General features: G+C 45.0%; 1 protein-coding gene across 9 annotated transcripts in view; it reads right to left on the bottom strand.

The window, feature by feature from the left end:
• Nucleotides 1-11,884, bottom strand: part of BRD7 (bromodomain containing 7) — a 55,994-nt gene extending 44,110 nt beyond the window's left edge. For all 9 annotated transcript variants that reach the window (XM_074027227.1, XM_074027225.1, XM_074027224.1 and 6 more), the window contains exons 1-2: nucleotides 11,624-11,884; nucleotides 10,997-11,205 (exon numbers count right to left, since the gene is read on the bottom strand). In XM_074027227.1, the coding sequence (XP_073883328.1) occupies nucleotides 10,997-11,205; nucleotides 11,624-11,672 (258 nt within the window). In that variant the 5' untranslated portion in view covers nucleotides 11,673-11,884. The remainder of the gene's footprint in view (nucleotides 1-10,996; nucleotides 11,206-11,623) is intronic.
• Between the last annotated feature and the right edge of the window lie 10,964 nt (nucleotides 11,885-22,848).

Here is a 22,848-nt window from a genome sequence, read left to right on the forward strand (position 1 = left end):
CAAGCTTTAGTGTGCATTAGAATCACCTGAAGGTCTCATTAAAAACACAGACGGCTGGGCCTTGTCCCTAGAATTACTGATCTGCAGGTATGGGGTAGAGACTGAGAATTTATACTTTCTAACAAGTTTCCAGGCCATGTGGGTGTTGCTGGTATCGGGACCACACTTTGAGAATCACTGATCTAGATCTTTGCACTCTATTTTCAGAATCCAAAGCACCTAATACAGAATATATGGTTGTTTTAAAAGCTCCAGAGAGCAGTGTTATAAAATGAACTCATGCTTGATCCTAGTTACCACTGTTAGTTGATTAATGTATTTTCACCACCTCACAACATATTCTGTTGCAGTAATTCTTAACTTTGAAAATTTTAAATCCTTCGTCCAGAGACACTGGTATGGATCTTTGGTAGACTGGCAAGTTTAGAACACCCGTTCTACAGAATAATAGCCACAGAGACACAGATTCCTTCCTATTAAATATGACCCGTGAAGAAAGGACAGCTTGAGAGGCAGTATGTACTCTCCCAGGTAGAAAAAACTCGTACAGTGTCACTGCCAAGAGTCTAGAACTGGGGCCAGCAAACTTTTTGGTAAACGACCAAACTAGGCCAAGTGCAGTGGCTCATGCCTGTAATCCCAGCGCTTTGGGAGGCTGAGGCAGGTGTACCACTTGAGGCCAGGAGTTTGAGACCAGACTGGCCAACATGGAGAAATTCCATCTCTACTAAAAACACAAAAATCAGCTGTGGGTGGTGGTGTGCGCCTGTAATCCCAGCTACTTGGGAGGCTGAGGCAGGAGAATCGCTTGAACCCACGAGGTAGAGGTTGCAGTGAGCCGAGAACGCACCACTGCACTCCAGCCTGGGCGACAGAACAAGACTCTGTCTCAAAAACAAAACAAAAACTAAAAATAGCCAAACTGTAAATATTTAGGCTTTGTGGCCCATAAGGTCTGTCACAACTACTAAACTCTGCTTTTGTATTATAGTATGTTGTAGCATGAAAACCACCACAGATAATATGTAAATGAATTAATTTGGTTGTGTTTCAATAAAAATTTATTTACTAAAATTGTTGGCCAGCTTGCTAACCTATGCTCTAGGAGTCCAGCTTCATCCTTAAAACACTCTGTTGGCTGGATGTGGTGGCTCACCCGTCATCCTAGAACTTTGGGAGGCCAAGGCGGGTGGATCACTTGAGCTCAGGAGTTCGAGGCCAGCCTAGGCAACAAAGCAAAATCCCATCTCTACAAAAGATACAAAACTGTGCACCTGTAGTCCCAGCTACTTGGGAGGTTGAGATGGGAGGATGGCTTGAGCCCCAGGAGGTGGAGGTTGCAGTAAGTCAAGATTGCACCACCGCACCCTAGCCTGGACAACAGAGCCAGATCTTGTCTCAAAAAAAAGAACTAAAAGAATAAAGTAAAAAACCACTGTGACCTTAGGCAATTCATTTACTCTCATCAGACCTCTTTATCACACGCAAGATGGAGATTTAACTGTTATTATTTATCTTACAGAGTTAAAGAGATGGTCAATTACGAACTAGCCAAGTGGAAAAAGTACCAACGGAGGGTATAATGTTTCTGAACTACCCCAACTAGTATCTTTACCTAGTTATCCTTTATATAAAGTAACTACTTTATTATTCAGTAAAGTAAGAAGTCTTTGGGGCTAGGGAGTCCAAAAGAAAAAAGAATATAAAAACATACGCTTGGAAACTACCCTAAACTGAATAGAGATATTGTAGCATCCTATTTCCAGACTGAGAATCTGGAGATCTAGCTTCTAGTTCACCAGCATATGACTTTTAACAAGGTATCCCACTGTTTTAGACTCAGTTTCCCATCTGTACAACACAAGGCTTTGATCTCTACAGGTCTCTCTCCACCTAAAATTCTGATTCCAACCTTCGCATTTTCTTCTTCATAATTCAGAGTATGCTGTAGAATCCTGTTGTCAATGTCACTTATTAAAGGAATACAGTTATGTAAAACCATAAGTTAACATAGTTCTGGTTAATAGTAAATTCTGTTAATTACACAGAGAAAACTAAGCAAAAATATTAGTGCCATTTAACTTCAGGTAGTTAAGGAAGAAGAGTTTACAGTTAGTTTATAAAGTGGGTTTAAATTCTGGCCTCGCCACTAGTAGGTGGCCAAGCTATGATATCATGGATAAACTATGCAATTAGCTATGGCATCATGGATAAACTATGTAATTTTTTGGAGTCTAATTTTCTAATCTTTAAAATAGACAAAACAATACATACCTCACAGGGCTATTTTAAGGATTAAAGTTTATGTGAAGTTTTAGCACATTACTTAGCACATGATGGACATTCATTCAATAAATGAGGCTTTACTGCGTGGCTATATAGTGAAAGGGAAAATACATACAACCCTACTCTTACAGAGCTCAGAATGGAACAGCAGAGATGTTCATTAAATAACTCATTTAAAAAAATAAACATGTTTATAACAGCAGAGATGCGCATTAAACAACTCATTAAAAAAAAAAAAAACATGTTTACAACTAATTGATCACAACCAGCTACAGATTTCTTTGTTCCTTCCCCATTCCCACTGCTTCACTTGACTAGTCTTAAAAACAACAACAAAACAGATTTCAAGGACAGAATAACTTTTGGGTGAAAATAATTTAGACTGGAAAAGTGTGGGAAGGTTTCCATGAGGAAGTAACATCTGAGCTGAGATCTGAAGGAGAAAGAATCTAGCCAGGTTGGGGGTGGAGGTGGGTGTGTGGGAACAGCATTCCAGGCAGAGGAAATATCTTGCGTGCATGAAGATTTGAGGCAGGAGAAAGGAAGAGGGGCTATTTCCATAACTACAAACACATTTACTCACTTCTGACTAGATTCTAATTTGCCCACAACTTGATGGTAAGTTATTAATCTATGAGTAATGCTTTTAAAGCAAATCTTTGCTCAGATTATTAGGATTTAACACTCACCAAACCACATTATTCACTCAACAAATGACACCTGCCTGTTCTACTGGAGCTTCCTCTGGACATAGGTCCTTGCCTTATTCAGCTCCATACCTGCAAGCTCAGCAATGCCTAACACATAATACTTGCTAAGTATTTGCAGAAGTAATTAATCATAGGAGACAGCATGAAATAGGAACACAAAAACATGCAAATTAACAGCTGAAGTCCTTAGTAATAAGTACTGTCCTTCAGATTGGTTACTTTTGGAGGATATATACACATACATATATTCAAGTGATGTTCCAATATGCAAAACAATGTACAGGTCCCTTTTAACAGCTGATTTTAGAATCCAATGAAAAATGTTTCATTTCCTTGCAGCTGCACATCACTTTTGGCCCTAGGCTAAAAACAGCATTTGCTACACAGGTTAGCCATTACCTCTATGATGCTTTCCCCTGGCTGCCCACGGCAGAATGAGGCATACCTTTCCCTGGATTCCTGAAACACGTTAGTCAAACCTCCCTTAGGATTTACCAGGCCGTGAGGTTTATTTATACTTTCATGTCTGATTTCTGAGTCCAACTTTGATACTTGCTAAGTATTTGCAGAAGTAATTAATCATAGGAGACAGGATATCCTATAGGATATTATTTATTTATCTATCTTAATCACTGCAGCCTAGTACAATCTGGCCAGATAACAGGTGTTAGGTAAATATTTGTTGAATAAAGAAACAGATAAACAGCCTTCTATCAGAGGAGCAATGCTACTCAAAGGCCCCTTTTCCGAGTTCTTCCTTCCTTGGAGGTCTTTTGGGGTTGAGATAACTACCTCAGGAGGGAGACACACGGACCAATGCTGAGACAGGGGAAGGGTTTTCTGCCAAGCCAGATAAGCTACAGCAGCCCGGAGATCCCAGGTGTGACAGATGGCACAAGTCAATGAACTGTTTTGCCAGAATTCTCATTTTGCTTAATATGATTAGTCACTGCTCCTCTCTAGTTAAAAGCTACCTCATACTCTGTGACTCAGTTAAATCAGCAATACGAGATACTAACAGCACCTACCTCACAGAATTATTTCTAAGGATCAAAATAGTAAATATACACAAAGAATTTAGAATAGTGTCTGGCAGACAGTAAACACTCGAACGTTAGTTATGAGTCTGACTCCACTGTTGGACTTAGCATAGTGCTTTAATAAAATAGGTATTTACTGGAATTTACTGTAATTTTCATTAAAGTTTTACTTAATTTTAGCTTTATAACATCCTATATGTGTTAACGCATCCTATATGTGTTAATGCTTTTGAGTAAAAAGATTTCCTTAATGACTACTATCTTTCTCATTTTATTCTGGTAACATCCCTAAGCAATGTGACTGGCCTAACCTCTTTCAGCAACTAAACCTGAAGTTGACCTACAAAGCTGTTAAGACATCATTCGGGTTAGGACTGTGTTCTTCAGAACAGCAAGAGAGTTTCAATAAAGGAATTGAGACCACTCGTTTGAGCTATTTCAATAAAAAGCTTTCTATGCAAGTCTCTCTACAGTTTCTAATCTCTCCATTCAATATTTGTTAGATACTGTTACCAGATTTATGTTACTAAGGCTCAGCTTTTATCATTCTTCTACTCAAATTTTTTGACTGACTACATACTGAAACTCAAACTCCTTACTCGGCCATCTCAGCTGCCTTTCAGATCTTACCCTACCCACCCCCAACGCATTCTGTGTTTAAAAAGAGATCTACTTTATGTCCCCTATACACATCTCCTTCTTGCCCATTTTCGAGCTAATCCTCTAACAACAGTTCCATAATCCTGTCTGGTGTGTGGTTTTCCTGACCTCCATGTCTCTACCCAGTGGCCTATCATTCTATTCAGGGATCATCATCTAAAGTCAGCACATAAATAAAAACTGAGTTGTCAGATCACCTTGGAAAATACCTGAAGTAGTCCATAAAGTACAATACTCATGACTTACAATCTTACAATACTTCTACTGAACTACCATAAAAAGAGCCATTTCTCTCAGGGCATATAGTTGACCCCACATTAACTGAACATATAGTGTTACATCACTGTATTTTGATTTCTAAAGCCCAACTCAAATGCTGCTTCCTGAGCAAAGTCTTCTGTGATTTCCCCCAGATCCATGTACTCTCAGGAGCCGCAGAACTAGAACCCTGCCTCTGTTAGGGCACTGACTTTATTTCCCCATGGGCTGTGGGCAGAGGTTGGTGCCCACTTTAACAACTCTTTTAGATTAAAGACTTCTTAAGGGCAGAATTTGAGTTACTGTTCTGGCACTACCTGTGTGACCTTGGTAAAGTTACTTAACCTCCCTGAGCCTCAATTTTCTCATTTATAAAAGAGAAGATAATATGATCGAGTAATTCTATTTGTGGGTGTGTATCCAAAAGAACTGAAAGTAGGGGTCTTAAAGAGAACTTTGTACAATTCATGTTCCTAGCAGCATTATTCATAACAGCCAAAAGGTGGAAGCAAACCACATGTTCACTGACTGATGAATAAATAAAATGTGGTATATCCATACAATGGAGTAGCATTTAGTCTTAGAAGGGAAGGACATTCCAACACTTGCTACAACAGATAAACCTTGAGGACATTGTGCTAAATGATACAGGCCAGCTACAAAAAGACAAATACTGTATCATTCCACTTATATGAGCAGTCAAACTCATAGAGACAGAAAGTGGAATGGTGGTCGCCAAAGTCTGAGGAGAGGGAGAAAGGAAAATGGGGAGTTGTTAATGGGTATGAAAAAGTTCTGGAAAACAGTTGCACAAAAATGTAAATACACTTAACACTACTGAACTGCACACTTAAAAATAATTAAAATGGTAAATTTTATGCTATGTATATTGTACCACAATCCCACAAAATAGAGCGATAACACCAGTCTCACAGGATTACAGGAGGGAGTATAGTAGGATGATGTACATAAAGCGCTCAGCACAGAACCTAGCATGTACTACATGCCTGATAAGTAGCAGTTGTTATCCGTAAAATGTATGTGTAATTTTTTTGTGTTACAATCATAATGGGTGTGTATATGGTTACTTCCTCTAATGTAATTTTAGAAAATACATCTGTAATTTTTATAAATCATTTTATCAAGTTAACAGTCACACAGAATTTTACCTATTGCATCTTAGTTTTACTTAACTATCGTCTTGTGTATGTACGACTAGATCAGATGGCATGAGCATTTTTTACGAGCCGTTATTTTATTTTTCACATAACATGGGAAAACATAAGACTGAACATTTAGGAAAGGAAAATTAATGTTTTAAGAGTCATGCCAGCAGGCAAATTCTTTGCCAACTGCTCAGCATCAGAACGTTTAAGGAATAAGAAAATTCATCATTTTCATAGGTGTGGTGTCTGGTGGAAATCAAAGCACGCTGTACCCCTAATGCTTTGGTTGGCATTAAATACCACTGCTGTACAGGGAGAAATACTGCTGATCCTACCTGTTGGGGCATTTTAAACTAATATAGTTAGGGCCTTCCTATTCAAAACAAGAAATTCAGTTAACTAAGGCACCTTTGAAAAATTATAAGGCTTTGTGTTGTGTGTGTGTGTGTGTGCGCGCGTGCACTTCCCCCTTTATCTTATTTTCCTAAGTAACTGATTCCTAATTTTTAGCAAGGTACAATACCCCCCCCCCATTCACTCCCCACAACTAAAATGCCAGACACGGTAGCTCACACTTGTAATCTTAGCACTTTTGGGAGGCTGAGGTGAAAGGATCACCTGACCCCAGGAGTTTGGGACCAGCCTGGACAACATAGCAAGACCCCATCTTAAAAAAAAGTGTTTTTGAAAAAATTAGCTGGGTGTGGTGATAGACGCCTGTAGTCCCAGCTACTCAGGAGGCTGAGGTGAGAGGATCACTTAAGTCCAGCAGTTTGAAGCTGCAATGAGCCATGACTCCACCACTGCATTCTGCCCTGGGCGACAGCACAGGTTCCTATCTCAAAAAAGAAAAAAAGAAAAAAGACAACATCTTCCAGTCTCCCTAGCAGCTAAGGTGACTATGTGATTAGGTTCTGGTTAGTAAAACATAAGCAGAAGTTATGTATGCCTTTTAGAAAAATGTTTTGAAAGGAAGAGGACATCCTTTGTCCTCCTTCCAGCTGCATGGAACTGAGAGAAGAGTCGCCAGTCCCTCACAATCATACTCTAGCTCTTCTTTCTCCCAAGAAGAGATCACAGCAACTACTGTCCCTACAACTTCCTGGACATTCAGAACAGAGCTCACAGAGGCATCTCTAAGGTCTCCCTCCCTACATAACCCTAGCAAAAAGAATCTCTCCCTGCTTCCCTGGTCTAGTCTGGAAAAAAAAAATGACCCAAACAGTCCCTACAGAACCAGTGACACCCCAGATGATCTGAAGTCTCTACCCCTGAATGTGAAATAGAAACCATCTCCCTACCTGTCCTACTCTGAGAGGTGTTGTGTCCAGAAGAGACTGTGGATATGAACCCATTTTAGGTGCAATGACATCAAAATACAATGCGACTGATGATCATTAGAGCCACAGTCAAGAAAGGATAGAGCAGCTGGAACATGGGGCGGCGGGGGGGACTTCTAAGAACCTATCCTGAAGATATTCTTACACAAGTGTACAAAGGTGTGTGTACAATGAGGCTCACTGCAGCATTACATGTAAGATTTAAAAGTAATAGTCGTAAGTATGGTATATCCATGTAACTAAATACTATGTAGTCAATATAAAGAATAAGATAATGAATAAAACAAGAAATGAAGAATATTAATGTATTCATGGGATTATGGTGGTAGCTGCCAGAACAAAAACCAGACTGGTTCAAAGTGGTTACCTCAACTTTTGTTAAACAAGACGATGGCCGGAACAAAGGGCACATAAGGGACAAAGGTGGATAAGCCACGTCAACACACTTGGGAGACGGAAGGCAAATGGGGTGATTTGCAGAACAGAGAAAGCAAGATACTCCCGTATGCAGAGAGGTGGATACCTTTGAAAAAAGCCCAAATCCCAAAACCCTGGAAAAGCTCAGAACTGGGAGACACCGGGAACCTGAGTCTCCAAATCTCCAGATGAGCCAAAAGTGAGGAGAAATGCCAGACTCAGAAAACTGGGTGGTAAGACCTTCAGCCCCTGTCCCATAGTTGGCTCCAGAAATACGGATAAAACTGGCAAAATCCATCTCCTAGGAGAGGATTTTTCTCTGGAGAAACTAAAATCCCAGAGAAAACACCTGTAAGGTACAGACATTGGGGCATTCTTCACCAAAATGACCGAGTCCCTGTTAGTCACTCTACAATAAAGTCCATTAACTGACAACCTCTGTCTAGGTAAAAAGCATTTAATCAGCTTTCTAGAGACTGCAAAAGCTCAACAGACAACTAAAGGATGCTTTCAACAGAAAACAGAGACAGATGAATAAATGGAAGAATTTGGGGGAGAGAGAGACAGGGCAGGGAGCAAAAGAAAACTTAGGAGGAAAAAACAGGAAAAAACTTCAATTAATATCTTCAGAAAAAGAAAAGAATATACTGCATCTAAAATCAAGAACAGGGTGCTAATTCAAAAAGGACAATTAGAGAACAAGAAAAAATTCTTGGAAATTCAAGGTATAAGATCTGAAATAAATCCAGAAAAGTCAGAAATTTTAGGGATGTTCCTTGAAGGAAGAACCCTCCCCCGCCCCACACACACCCAGAAAAAATATGAGAAAAACATAAGAAAATTAGAGGATCAGTTCAGGAGTCTAATATCTAAAGGGCAGGAGTTCCAGAAACCAAGAAAAGAAAAAATGGAGGGAAAGAAATGAACACAGGAACACTTCAAGCAAACAGCTCTGAACTGAAGGCACAAGTATTAATTACGAAATGTCAGAACACTGAAGATAACGGGGAAGATCCTAAAAATTTCAAGTTAGCAAATACTGGTCATATGCAAAGGACTAAGAATCAGAATGGCAACAGACTTCCCAACACCAATTTTGGGAGCCAGAAAACAACAAAGTAATGAATGCCTTCAAAAGTCTGAAAGAAAATAATTTTCAATCTACACAAGTCAAACCATCAACCTGTATGAGGGTAGAACACAGATTTTCAAACATGTTAGAACTTATAAAATCTACCCGCTCTGTATGCTTTCTTAGGAAGTTCCTAGAGTTAAGAGTCCACCAGAACAAGAGAATGAATCAAGAAAGAGGAAGGCATGAGATCCAGGAAGCAGGTGAAGGAGAGTCCCAAATCCAGCCTCCAGGAGACAGAGAGCTGTAAGATAAATGTCTCCAGAGAAAAGAACTCAAATGAGTTTCATAAATCTTAGAGTTTAGGAAGAATTATTAAGCAATAACCAAACAAATGAAAGCAATGATCTAACTAGTTAAGTTCAGATTTGTATTTGCATACTGTACTTGTCTACAATCGCTTTAATATTAATTTAACCAATAATTGTGATGTACCTATATCTTGAGCAAGGGAAATTGAATTCTCACCTTCCATAACATGATGTCAGTATAAGATATAAACTGCTAAATCAGCAAATATAAATCTGTATTTCGAAATGGAGATAAGTAGGCAAGGAAAAATACTAAAAAGTGTAGGAAGTACAACTCCAGAGTGGAGCAGCAGCCTGCTTTGTGTCAAAAAGCTGTGTAGTACTCTTGACTTTTAAAAACCATCTTCACGCATTACTTTACTACTATTAATCAAAAAAAAAAAAAACCAAAAAAACAAAACAAAACAAAAAAAACAATTGGTTACCTCTGAAGAGGGAGTCTATGTGAAGGATTGCGGTGAGGAAAACTTTTTTCATTTTGTGTACTTTTGTACCACATGAACTACTTTTAAAAAATCAAATGCATATATGGGTTTTATAATTTAAGGAAGAAAACAAAACATTACTCCTACCTAGCCAAAGCTAATAAAAACTGGGACAAAAGGGAAGGAATAGACTTAAGAAATCCCCAAAATAAGATCTCTAAGACTTGGTGACTTAGCAATGTGTTCAATCACATGTAAGAGAAAGCTCCTGTTGTATTTACAAACATAAGTTATATAACTAACCTATGAAAATTTACCTTCACAATAATTGATTTACTGAGTCATTCAGTGGCAGGTCAAATTTGGAAAGTTAATAACAGTAATAACAATGTTATTATTATTAGAGACAGAGTCTCATATTATTGCCCAGGCTGGAGTGCAGTGGTGTGATCACACCTCACTGTGACCTTAAACTCCTGGGCTCAAGCGATCTTCCCGCCTCAGCCTCCTGAATAGCTGGGACACAGGTGCACACCACCAGGCTCTAGAAATTTTCGTAGTTTATTTCGTAGAGACAGGGCCTTGCTATGTTGCCCAGGCTGGTCTCGAACTTTCAGCCTCAAGCAATCCTCCCACCTCGGCATTCCAAAGTGTTAGGATTACAAGCGTGGGCTGCTGCGCCCAGCCATTAATTATTCTGCCCAGCTTTCAAACCAAGATGGCAGCTACTCATTCTTTTCTGTTAAATGCAAATGGTTAAGAATATCAATCTCCATTACAGATCTCTGACCAAACTTTCTCAATAGACTACAACATTGTTTTAAAAGATTTAAAGTTGCTCATTACAGATTTGGCATTATAATATTTATTTCAGAACAAAATTTAAATCCCAGTAGATCCCATTCACTTCTGAAATGACTCTGTTTGACAAACCTCGAACACTGAGGCTTTCTTGAGCATGACTTTTTACCCTGCCTAGACGGAAAAAGCATTCTTTGAAGCAGCTCCTGAAAATTTGGGCTTAGCTGCTTCCTCACCTGATGTGCGAGTACAATTGCCTAAGAGTATAATTCAAAAACGATTTGCTGAGACTCATAGATGATTCATGTCTCTATTCTGTCCTGCTCCTCTTCAAATGAGCCAGATCTTAGAGGCGTTTCAGTTTCCCCAGATACAAAGAAAATAAAGTGAGGTTGGTAGCTGGAGGAGGCGGTACCGTCCGCAAAGCCAAAGCAATGCAACCACTTGTACCTTAACTCTTCTCCGTTTTCTCCCCTTTTCTTCACCTGGAACCTGCTTCTCTCCTTTCTTTCTCTTTTTCCGCTTTCTGTCCTTGTGTTTGTCATGATCGTTTTTGTCTTCGAAGAGGCTGGAGTCGTGCCCCGAACTGCCCGTGGAGAGTTCGGTGACTTCGTTCCCTCCTACTTTGAGAACCAGCTTCAAGGGCTTCTCCACATACTCTTAAAAAAAGAAAAGAAAAGAAAGCGCGTCGATTAAAGTCGGGGCTCTCCAGGGAGTGCTAAGGATGCAGAGCGCGAAGGCGCAGCAACGCCGAAGTGGCTTTGGGCGCCCCGCGAAGCACCTGTTGAATGACAGAGCCCGGCCCGGGGGTGCGGCGCCGCCCGCCCCGAACGCTCCCACGCCTCTCGGGCCGCCTCACGTCTCCCCACCAGAGACCCACCGGACCAGGGGGACCCGGGTTCGAATGCCGCCGCCGCACGGGGGGCAGCGCGGCCTCGGGCAGGACGCGCCCCCTTCGCCGGCCTGGGCCTGCCGTGGGAGGGAAGGGCCCTGGGCCGCCCCTAAGCCACTGGGAAAGAGCGGAAGCCCCGCAAAGGGGCCGAGAGCCCACCGCCCGCACCCCGGCCCACTCCTCACCCTCGTAGAGGTGTTTCTCCGACTTGTGCTTCTTGTGCTTCTTGCCCATGTCCGACCGGGCCCCGGTGCCCGCCCCCCGCGCCAGGCCCAGGCCGTGCGGCGCCGCTTCCGGTCCGGGCCAGGCGAGCGGAGGGCGGGAGCGGGGCCCGCGAGACCCCGCGCCGCGAGGCAGGGGGGCGGCGCGCGCCGGGCGGCGCGAGGCCCCTCTCGAGAAGACGGCGCGCGAGACCGGTCGGAGCCCGAGAGCGGTGGCGGGGGGGCGAGCGGCCGGAGCAGAGGCGGGAAAGAGGGCCCGCCGCGCGTGCAGGGTGCCGGCGGCTGCGGTGGCGGCCCCTGGCGACCGGAGGTGGCGCTGCAGCTCGCGGGCCGGGGGCGGAGTCGGGGCCGGGAGCGGAGCCGGGGCGGGGCCGAGGCGGGGCTGGGGCGGGGCCGGGGCGGGATCTACCGCTCAGAATCTTGTTTGTCTTCCTTCCTCCTTCTGCCCTCAATCTGTCTTGTTTCTGTCTCTGTGTGTCTCTCCCTCCCTCTCCCCTTCCCTCCCTTCTTTCTCCTCCCTGTCTCTCTTTCTTTTTCCCTTCCTCCTTCCTTCCTTTCTTCCTTCCCTACTTACTGCCTCCCTTCAAGCCTTCCCTCTCTCTGTTCTTCCTCCCGCGTCTCCCTTCCTTCGCCTCTCCCTGTCTCCTTCACTATTTTTTCCCTTTTCTTTTTTTACCCTTCCTCCTTCCCCCACTCTTCCTTTCTTTCCACTTTCCCTTGCTTGTTTCTTCCCTTTTACAATATTGACTGAACCAGCAAACTCAGCACATTGGTGACTGAAGATTCTAATCTTAAAAAAAAATCTCATGTGCTGATAGGTGAAGATTTCCAGATGTCTCGACTGTCTTTACTTCTAGCTGTATGGTGCTTTGTCTGTTTTCAGATAAGCTCATAATTATAGTCTCCTCTTAAGAAAGGATCTGTCATCAGTCATTTATACTTCAGGAAGAATTTGGACCCATGAATCACCTCTCCCAGGAAGATTTGTAGCTTTACCTTGAACTTCAGTGGTGAAATTATAGGCTTATATTTTAGGACCCTATTGTTGGCAAGTGATAGAAACCAATTTGAATTATTTCAAGTAAATGAAAAGGGATTTATTGGTTTACATGTCTAGGAAGGGCAAGAATAAAGCTTGCCAGAGGGAAGACAGGAACCAAGGATGTAATGCTATTGACTGGCATGCCAGCTCTTTCTCTCTCTTGTCTCTCTGTATACAATCGGTCTCCGTCTTCCCCCTTCTTTCCTATGTGGCTGGAAACATGGCCCCCATCTGCTTCTGAGGCCTCTTCTTTATAGTGTCCTGACCAACTGGGAAAAAGATCTCTTCTTGTCAGCTTCACCCGGAAAACAGTCCCAGGGAAGGACTCTGATTGGCTTGGCTTGTGTCACATGTTTTATGGGACAGGGGATGGGAGATTGATTTAGCCTAGATGCCAAATCTACCCCCCAACCCCCTTGGCCAAGAGAAGTGGAGTCTGTGATTGGCAGTCCCTGCCAGACTTCTATGGTTAGCCAGGGAAGATGAGATTCTTCTAATGAAGAGAGTTGCTTTTTCATGAAAGCTAAAAGTGTATGTCTATTGTTTCCCTGTAACAAGCCTCTCTGGTGTCCGTGAGGTAGAGATCAGGCTGTGGAAAGAGGGGTTGTGTTGGGGAAGAGAACTTCTGCTGCTCTGAAATCAAGCCAGCAAGGCCCCCTAAGCATGGGGCAAAGCTTGGTTTCAGCTTTTCAGCCATTGTCTATAACTTATTTTGCTTTAAGAAGAACCACTATGCCAACTCCCACTGTAGCTTCTATTGTGGCATTGCCTTGCTCCAGGCTCAACCTGTGGGTTTACCTGTCTGCTCCTCATCACCCTGGGTACCTCATTGGTACTTACAGCATCTGGCACAGTGGCTACTACTGTCCAAATGCCCCTCAGAGGAAAAAGGTCTGGTGAACTCATCCATCCTATCGAGTTAGTAATTTCCCTTCCCTCTCAGGAGTGATTGTACACAGGTCACAAAGTGGTCACAGCAATGGAAAGTGAATAAGAGCATGAAGCAGAAAACACCTTCTAGAAAAAAGTTTCTGGACGTGGAAGCCCAAACTCACCTAGTTTTAAATTCCCAGTACTAATACCATGAAGGCACATAGAAGGCACCAGAAAATGCTAGTTGAGCTGTACGGTCCTGGTTCGGGCAGACTCCCCCAGAGATTTCTGCCTGCTGCCATTCATGTCCTCCCAGTGAATGTGGAATGGCCTAGAGACTGGCTTCAGAGCAATAGAACATGGCAAAGATGATGGACGTCACTCTTGTGATGAGGATACGTAAGACTTCAGTCTTGCTTGCTGACTGTCTCTCTTGCCTTCTTGGCTTGCATGTTTTGATGAAGCAAGCTGCCATGCTGGAGAAGCCCATGTGACAAAGAGCTGAGGCCAGCCCCCAGTTGACATCTGGCTACAACTGAGGCTCTGAGTCCAACAGCCTTGAAGGATTGAATCCTGCCAGCAACCGTGTGAGCTTCCAAGTGGATCCTTCCTCAGTGGAGCGTTCAGATGAGACCTCAGCCCTGGCTGACATCCTGATCACAGCCCTGTGAGAGACCCAGAAGCAGAGGAGCCAGTTAAGCTGTGCCCAGACTTCTCCCCACACAGAAAATGGGAGCTAATACATGTATGTTACTTAAGTGTTGGGGTAATTTGTTACATAGGAATACATGGCTTATACGGATATCATTGCAAGCAGGGAAACTTTCTAAGCATGCCACATATCTCAATAAGAAGGACTAAAGTGACAGTAACAACAGCTACTGTTAATTGAGCAGTTGCCTGTGCAGGGCATTTGGTTAAGGCGATGAACACATCACCCCTTTGTATCCGTATTCTGGTCTGTGGGAAGAGTGCTGTTATCCCTATTCCACAGGTGAGGAAACTGAGGCCTGGAGAAGTCAGGTGGCTTCTGCAAAGTCACACACCTTGCCTACCTGGAATTTCAATCCATGTCTGCCTACCTCCAAACCCTACCTTCTAACCACTATGCCACATTGCTCTTGGAAAAGAGGGCTAGGTCATCTCCAATGACCCTTCCTGCATGTTTGGAATCATGTTAAATTAAAACAAATTCCAGAGAAGATGCATGTGCTCCTATATGCAGGTTTGTGCATTGAAAAAGATCAGAAGATAATTTAAGAATGGAAATAGGCTAGGCACACTGGCTCACACCTGTAATCCCAGCACTTTGGGAGGCCAAGGCGGGAGGATCGCTTGAGTGCAGGAGTTTGAGACCAGCCTGGCCTGGGCAACATGGAGAAACCCCATCTCTATTCAATTAAAAAAATGTAAAAAAGAAAAAAAGTAAAGAATGGAAATAGTTGTTATTTGCTGTTTATGGATTTTTGTGGGTCTAGAGGAACTAAATATACAAGGAGAAATTGACAAATAAAACACGACTGCTTAACTCGTTGGAATAGCTCTCTAATGGTGAAACTTCAGATTTTGGAATACCTGGGTAGGGGGAGGATCCTGAACTGGGCTGTGAAGGGGAGGTTTCTTGGCAGCAACAAGCTGCACTGCAGGAGAAGATGGAGCCGCTCTGCTCGTGTGTATTTGCTGGCAGAGGAGGAAGAGGATGATCTTGGGGAGAGGACCAAGCAGGCTCTGCACTTTGGTTAGTCCTACCTGGAGTCCTACATCTACTCTGCCGGCCTCTGTTGGTGCCCTTGCAGCCCGGTTTCCCTCATCGAGGAGAGAGAATGGTTGCCTTCTTCTCCAAGGGTGGCCCAAGCCTCACATATATATCCCTAAATCCCCAGAAGGCAGCCCCCAAAACTCTAGGGCTGAATAACTTAGAGAACACTGTTGGCACCTGTTCCACATCTGTCACCTACCTGGATCCTGAGCTCAGTGTCCTTCCTGCCACTCCGGAAGGAGGATATATTTGCCCATCTTAAAGAGGATGGATCTGAGGTTCCATAAGGGCGGGGACTGCCCAAAGCCACACAGCTGGGATTGACAGCAGGTCTTCATGTTCCAGGGCCTTCCCGGGGCCTCCACTGCCAGGGTGGAGAAGCCACTGTTGGGGTGGAGTCAAGATCAGAGAGCAATTGCCTGCTACATGGCTAGTCCGTGGGAGTCAGAATTGGGATCCAGGCCAGGGAAGCCCAACAGCTCTGGAGTGAGTGAGACAGAGCTGACTTGAGTCCTGGGGTCACGCTTACTGGGTCTGTGACCTTGGCATGTCCTGAGAGGGCTGCCTATCTCTGAACTTTGGAACTAGGGTGAGGTCATCGGGTGTGCTGCTGCAACAGGGTGGTTGTAAGGATGAAAGAAGGTAACGCGGTCAGAGCGCTGAGAGTAATGCCTGATATGGTAGATAGTAAATGGTCAATAAATATCAGCTGCTAATACTAACTTTTAAATATTTGTGAATGTCACTTTCCTGCTCAAAACCGTCTCGTGGCTCTCTGTCTCACTCGGAGTCAAAGCCAAATCTTCACCTTGGCTTTCAGGGCCAGATCTGGCCCTCATTCTCTTTCCAGCCCCATCCCCCTGCCCCCTCCTCCCTCCTGCCCCCAGTCCCTGCTTCTCTTCCCTGTGTCCAGAACACTGTCCCCTGAGCTCCTGGAGTGGCTCCTGCCCTTATATCACCTTGGTCTCCCCTGTGACCTCCTCAGAGAAGCTTCTGGACCAGCAACCCACACACCCTTTCCCCTCTTCCCTCAGCCTGTGCAATGCCTGATTTCTCTCCATTGCATCTACAGCCTCCAAAATCATGTTGAATATCTCTTCCCTATCTGTGTGCATGTCCACCATCTATCCACTGGCCTCTCAGGTCCCCGAGGTTAGGGACTAGGTCTGTCTTCCTCATGACTGTGTCCCCACACTTAGCACAGAGCTGGGCTCAGCACAGGCCCTGGATAAATATTTGTTGGACAGATGAGTGCATCATAATTACTGTGTTGTGATAATAATTCTCTTCCTCCTTCTTCCCCTTTCTGGTGGAGGCACGAGGTGACTGGAGGCCTCCGGGAGAGTCTGTGGAGGAGAAGACACCGAGAAAGGCTGGCCACTGGGGGGTGTGACGTGCCCAGGAAATCTCTGCCCAGCTCAGCTTGGAGGTGGCCCCTCTCCTGCCCGGCCTCGCTGCTGAGGAGTTGCTGCCCAGGGTGCCTTCAGGCCTTGGTGCTCCGACAGAGAGGGCACTCTGGCACCCAGCTGATGTCCTGACCATCTGACCCTGAGGTAGAGTCTGGCCTTCATTGGTTGGGTGGGATGAGGGTTGGGTGAAACTCAGTGGCCTTGGTTCTGGGACAGCCACTGGGGACCCATTATAGCTATTCCCCTATAGCCAACAAATGAAAGAGGGCTGCTGGGTGCTGACCTATGATGTGGACAGACTAAAAGCCTCGAACGTCAGGGGCTTCTGAGCCCCTCACCTCTGCTTGGCCGTGCTCCTCAAAGCCCCCTTATGCAGCACTGAGGCAGGATGGGGAACTCCTGAGACAGAGAGAGTCCTTGGGCTACTAACTTCTCCTGCTTTCGTTTATCTGAATCTCAGTTTTCTCCTCTGAGGGATGGTCAGAGCCAGCCCCGTGCAGCCTGTGTGGCTGGCATGAGGGTTAGCAAAAGCAAGGAGTGAGAAATGTTGTGGCACAGCGCAGGCCTTACCAAGTGTAAAGGGGCAGATGGCGGGTGGGAAAGGGCCGGTTCTCCTGGACACTCACTCCATGGGGATTTCTGCCCTCTGTCCTGGGGTGGAAGGTGGCATTCCCTGAGCCCAGGCCCCCAGCAACTCCAGCAGGTGCCCCCATTTGGCAGCAGGAGTAGGTCTGGGCCTTCCTGGTGCCAGCCTGGTGCCAGCCTGTGAGTGCTGCTGGGAGAGGCCTTGAGAGGCTGAGGCTGGTTCAGCAGGCAGCTCTGTGGGGAATCAGTGGCCTGGGGTGATTCGCTGTGACAGGTTGTTGACAGTGCAGCTTCCAGGGTTGCTCACGGTCACTGGCAGAGCAGCCCCAGCTGCTGCCTCTGAGTGAGGAAAAGAGAGAGGCGGTGGATGGCCGCCATCCATGCAGGCATGCCACATGGCCTCCGCCCACATGGTCTCAGAGCTGCTTGCTGGAGGGCGGCGAGCCCAAGCCATGACACTCATGGCTGCCAACCCCAAAAGTCATTTAGCCTCAGAGCCCTCAAATAAGATCAAATAAGAAAGAGGCAATAGCAGGACCTTCCTTCCTTCTTTCAGTTCATATTTTATGTGTGCCTACTACGTGCTGACGGGTGCTAGGAACATGGTGGGAGTGAAATAGACACGGCCCTGCCCTTATGGAGAGCACAGTGAGATGCATGTTAAACAGAGAACACAGACAAGTATTTAATCATGACCATGCTAACGGTTAGAAAGGAAAGCAGCAGGCTGCTGTCCGGATAGCGCTCTGACCCAGGCTGGGGACTCACCCAGGCCTGACCTGGAGAATAGGTCTTGGTTAGGTACCCTACAAGTGGAACCTGAGGCGGGGATCTGTTGGGGTGGCAATCGAGAGGAACCTGCAAGGCAGGGAGAGAAGCGGGATGGGGTGGGGAGAAGCAGAGAAGAGGTGGTCTAGGCCTCAGCCCCGTGCCACAGTGGTGGCAGGGCGAGGGGGGATGGGGAACATCAGCTGTCCAGGGAACAGTCCCACCTTGTGGGAGGTGGCTGGCCTTTTGTAGCCCATGTTGGGAAGTGAGGTCTGCCTGATTGTCGCCTGTTGCAGAGGTGACTCTTGTTTGTCCCAAGGAATTCTCCGAGGGAGGTGTGCAGCTGCCTTCCATGAGTGGCCAACACTCCCAGCTGCTGGTGATAGCCCTCCAGCAGGATGTCCCTTCAGAAGAAGTGAGCCAAGAGGGCATCAGCTGCATCCACTAAACAGGCAGAGAGATCAGCATGCGCAAATGTGAGGAAAAGTTGGGTGCAGTCAGGGAGGACAGGAGACCAGAGGAGAGATGATGGGGTCCATGTCTGGAAGAAAGGCTGGGCTGGGCAGAGCCTTTCAAGGCATGGCAGAGATGCTTGATTTTTTTCAGTATGACCGTGAAGGCAGTGGACGTGGGCGCATGGCCAGATTGGCAATTTCGGAGGAGTGTTTTGGCTTCTGAATGGAGGAAGAATTGGAGTGGGTTTAGGAGACCGGGCAGAGAGACCAGCTTAGAAGCGATGTGGTCTTCAAAGGGGAGATGGGGGTGCCTTGGCTTAGCATGGATGATGTGGGGATGGTGCAATGGGTTAATTCAAGAGTTATTAAGGAGAAAGAACTTAGGAGGAGTTAGGGATGCCTGTGCATAACCCAAGAGGAGAAGACAAGTAGGAAGGTGAATGCCTGTGTCTGGGGCTTGGAAGGGAGGTGAGACCTGGAAATAGATTTTTGGAATAGAGATGTCTTTGGAACCTCGGGAGTGAATGAGACCACCCAGGAAAGTAGAGTGATCAGAGAAGATGGAGCCTTGAAGACCTTCAATAAATAACAGTTGAAAAAAGGATGAGGAAGCAGCAGAGCAGACTGAGGAGGGGCAGGGAGGCAGGAGGAGAAACGGGAGAGCGGGACACCCAGCAGGGGAGGACAGAGCACTGGAGCCAGGTGAGGGCGGTGGTGGGCTGAGGGTGTGCAGAGGAAGGAAAACTTGGGCAGGCTGCAGGGAGCCTCTAAGCACTGGAAGGGCTGGGGGAGGGTGGATCAGACAAGTAGACTTGTGCATGCAAGGCCGCCAAGGTGATGCTGGAGAGTGGGAGGTGTGATGAGACAGAGATGCAGAAGGGAACACTGAGGCCTTGAATGACAGGCTGTGGGGCATGGGCTTCCCCCTGTAAATTGGGATAAACCAGATGAAATGGTCTCGTTGGAGAAAACTGGGCATTTTCTAGGAACCCCAGGCTGGGGACAGACCATCAGCAACTCAGAAATGATCCTGCAGGCCCAGGCTCCCAGTCCATCTTGATTCGTTGGAGCACTGCCCTGCGGACGGGGCCCAGGATTAAATTCCCTTCACAGAAAGTTGTTGTGTGTTTGATAAACTCTTATCAGACTGCGGCTGTGGGCTTATGCCATGTCACCCAGATCTCTAATTTCATAGTTCTGGCTCTGCCAAAAACTGGCTGTGAAACCTGGACATGTTTCTTCCTTATCTCCATCTAAACAGAGCCGCAGAAAGAGGAGGAGTAAGTCAGACACGCTGACTCACGCCTGTAATCCCAGCACTTTTGGAGGCTGAGGTGGGAGGATTGCTCAAGACTGGCTTGGGCAACGTAGCAAGACCCCATTTCTACAAAAAATTAAAAATTAGCCAGGTGTGGTGGTGCATGCCTGTGGTCCCAGCTACTCAGGAAGCTGAGGCAGGAGGATCACTTGAGCCCAAGAGGTCAAGGCTGCAGTGAACTATGATTGTGCCACTGCATTCCAGCCTGGGCAACACGGTGAGACCCTGTCTCAAAAACAAAGAAAAAAAGGTAAAAAGATAAAAAGAAAGAGGACTCAACTGGCTGCTTTCAAGCTGTTGTTTCTAGGGAAGTACTTCTGATGCTCTGTCAGTGTCTGATAAAGGCTTTGTTTTTAAAAATATGTGTATATTTTAGGTTTTTCTTGATTCAGTTATTCAGTTTTAAACCTATTTATTGCCTAAATAATTAATGTTCATTAAAGACAAATTGAAAATACAAATAGGTGTAAGGAAGATATTTCAAATTGCTCATAATCTCACCACTTTCTGTAATAATTTGGTATATGTCATTCCAGATATTTTCCAGTTTTTTTTTTTTTTTTTCAGAATTTGGTGGTGATTCTCTTCCCCCTGCCTCAGGGGATATGTTCATGATACCCCTTCATTGAGCCTGGCTACTCAAAGAGTGGTCTAGGGACAGCTGCATTGGCAGGACCTGGGAGCTTGGTAGAGATGCAGAGTCTCAGGTCCCACCTCAGGATTGTAGAATCAGAATTCACATTTTAAACAATATTCCTGGTTGATTCATATATGTGTATTAAAGTTTGAGAAGCACTATTCTGGAACATTAGTTTATACTCAGACTTAATTTTCTTGGACGAGAAAAAGGGAACATTTCTGAAGTTGGAACAACTAGACATCAAAAGAAGACCTTTGACAAAACCAGATAAACTAAAAGGTTCCTTTTTTCTTTTTTCTTTTTCTTTTTCTTTTTTTTTTAACTCGCAAGCCCACAGAAAGATGGAAAAGATCTGAGGGACTTTTTCGTTTACTTTATTCATTCATTTATTTTAGAGATAGGGTCTTGCTATGTTGCCCAGGCTGGAATGCAGTGGCTATTCTCAGGGGCAATCATAGCACAGGACAACCTTGTACTCCTGGGCACAGTCCATCCTCCTGTCTCAACCTTCCAAGTAGCTGGGACTACAGGCATGTGCCACTGCACCTGGCATTTACCCCAATTATTTAAAAAGTTTCTTTCTTTCTTTCTTTTTTTTTTTTGATACGGAGTTTCACTCTGTCACCCAGGCTGGAGTGCAGTGGCACGACCTTGGCTCACTGCAAGCTCCACCTCCTGGGTTCACGCCATTATCCTGCCTCGGCCTCTGGAGTAGCTGGGACTACAGGCATCCACCACCACGCCCAGCTAATTTTTTGTATCTTTAGTAGAGACGGGGTTTCAACATGTTAGCCAGAATGGTCTCGATCTCCTGACCTCGTGATCTGCCCACCTTGGCCTCCCTAAAAAGTATTTTTAACTATTAAAAAAGAACAGTGATAGAATGCTAGAACTGATTCCTTCTATCTAGTAATTTCGTATTCATTAATCAACTGTGTTTTTTGTTGTTGTTGTTTGCTTTTTTCTTGTTTTTGTTTTTCCTGTGAAGCTTTTATTTTGGGCAGAGGGCGGGGAGCTCAGTCCTTCCTGGCAGCCGCTTTCTTCATGGCGGCCAGGACATTGCTCAGCTCCTCTCTCTTCTTCTTGGCATAGATATGTGTTAAGCACTTTTGGAGGCTGAGGTGGAAGGATTGCTCAAGACTGGCTTGGGCAACATAGCAATCTGCCCTCCCTATTCTTCCCAGCTTCCAGTTACTACTCTACTTCCTGCTCTAGCCTACCCTCTACTTCCATGAGATCAACTCCTTTAGCTTCCACATATGAATGAGGGCAAAGGATTTAGCCTTTAGTCCTGCAGTATTTCTCTTTCTGTGCCTGGCTTATTTCACTTAACATAGTGTCCTCCAGGTCACCCATGTCATTTCACACAACAGGATTTCCTTCAATTTTAAGGCTGAGTAGTCTTCCATTGTGTACTTGCTTTATCCATTCGTCTGCTGATGGATATTTAGCTAGATAGGAGGAATACATTTTAGTGTTCTTTAGCACTGTAGGGTGACTATAGTTAGTAATAATTTATTGTATATTTCAAATAGCTATAAAAGAGGATTTTAAATGTTTCCAACACAAAGAAATAATAAATGTGTGAGGTGATGGATGTGCTAATTACTCTAATTTGATCATTACACATTATATATATGTATCAAAATATCACTCTATACCCCATAAATATGTATAATTATTATGTATCAATTATAAATATTTTTTAAAAAGCGATTAAAAACCTTCCATACATGGAAATATATAATAAAATTTTATACATTGGAAATGAATAACACATTGAAATTTGGGTCTTCATTTATTGTAAAAAGTAAATGTTAAGAACTTTTTTTTTAAGATGGACTCTCACTCTGTCTCCCAGGCTGGAGTGCAGTGGCATGATCACGGCTCACTGCAACCTCCACCTCCCAGATTCAAGCAATTCTCCTGCCTCAGCCTCCCGAGTAGCTGGCGTTACAGGCAAGTGCCACCACACCCAGCTAATTTTTGTATTTTTAGCAGCAACAGGGTTTTGCCATGCTGGCCAGGCTGGTCTTGAATTCCTGACCTCAGGTGATCTGCCTGCCTTGGCCTCCCGAAGTGCTGGGATTAAAGACGTGAGCCACCATGCCCAGCCAAATGTTAACAGCTTTTTTTTTTTTTTTTTTTTTGAGACGGAGTCTCGCTCTGTCGCCCAGGCTGGAGTGCAGTGGCCAGATCTCAGCTCACTGCAAGCTCCGCCTCCCGGGTTTATGCCATTCTCCTGCCTCAGCCTCCTGAGTAGCTGGGACTACAGGCGACCGCCACCTCGCCCGGCTAGTTTTTTGTATTTTTTAGTAGAGACGGGGTTTCACCGTGTTA

Source organism: Macaca fascicularis, chromosome 20 (genome assembly GCF_037993035.2).
Source record: "Macaca fascicularis isolate 582-1 chromosome 20, T2T-MFA8v1.1".
In the NCBI taxonomy this organism is placed as follows: domain Eukaryota; kingdom Metazoa; phylum Chordata; class Mammalia; order Primates; family Cercopithecidae; genus Macaca; species Macaca fascicularis.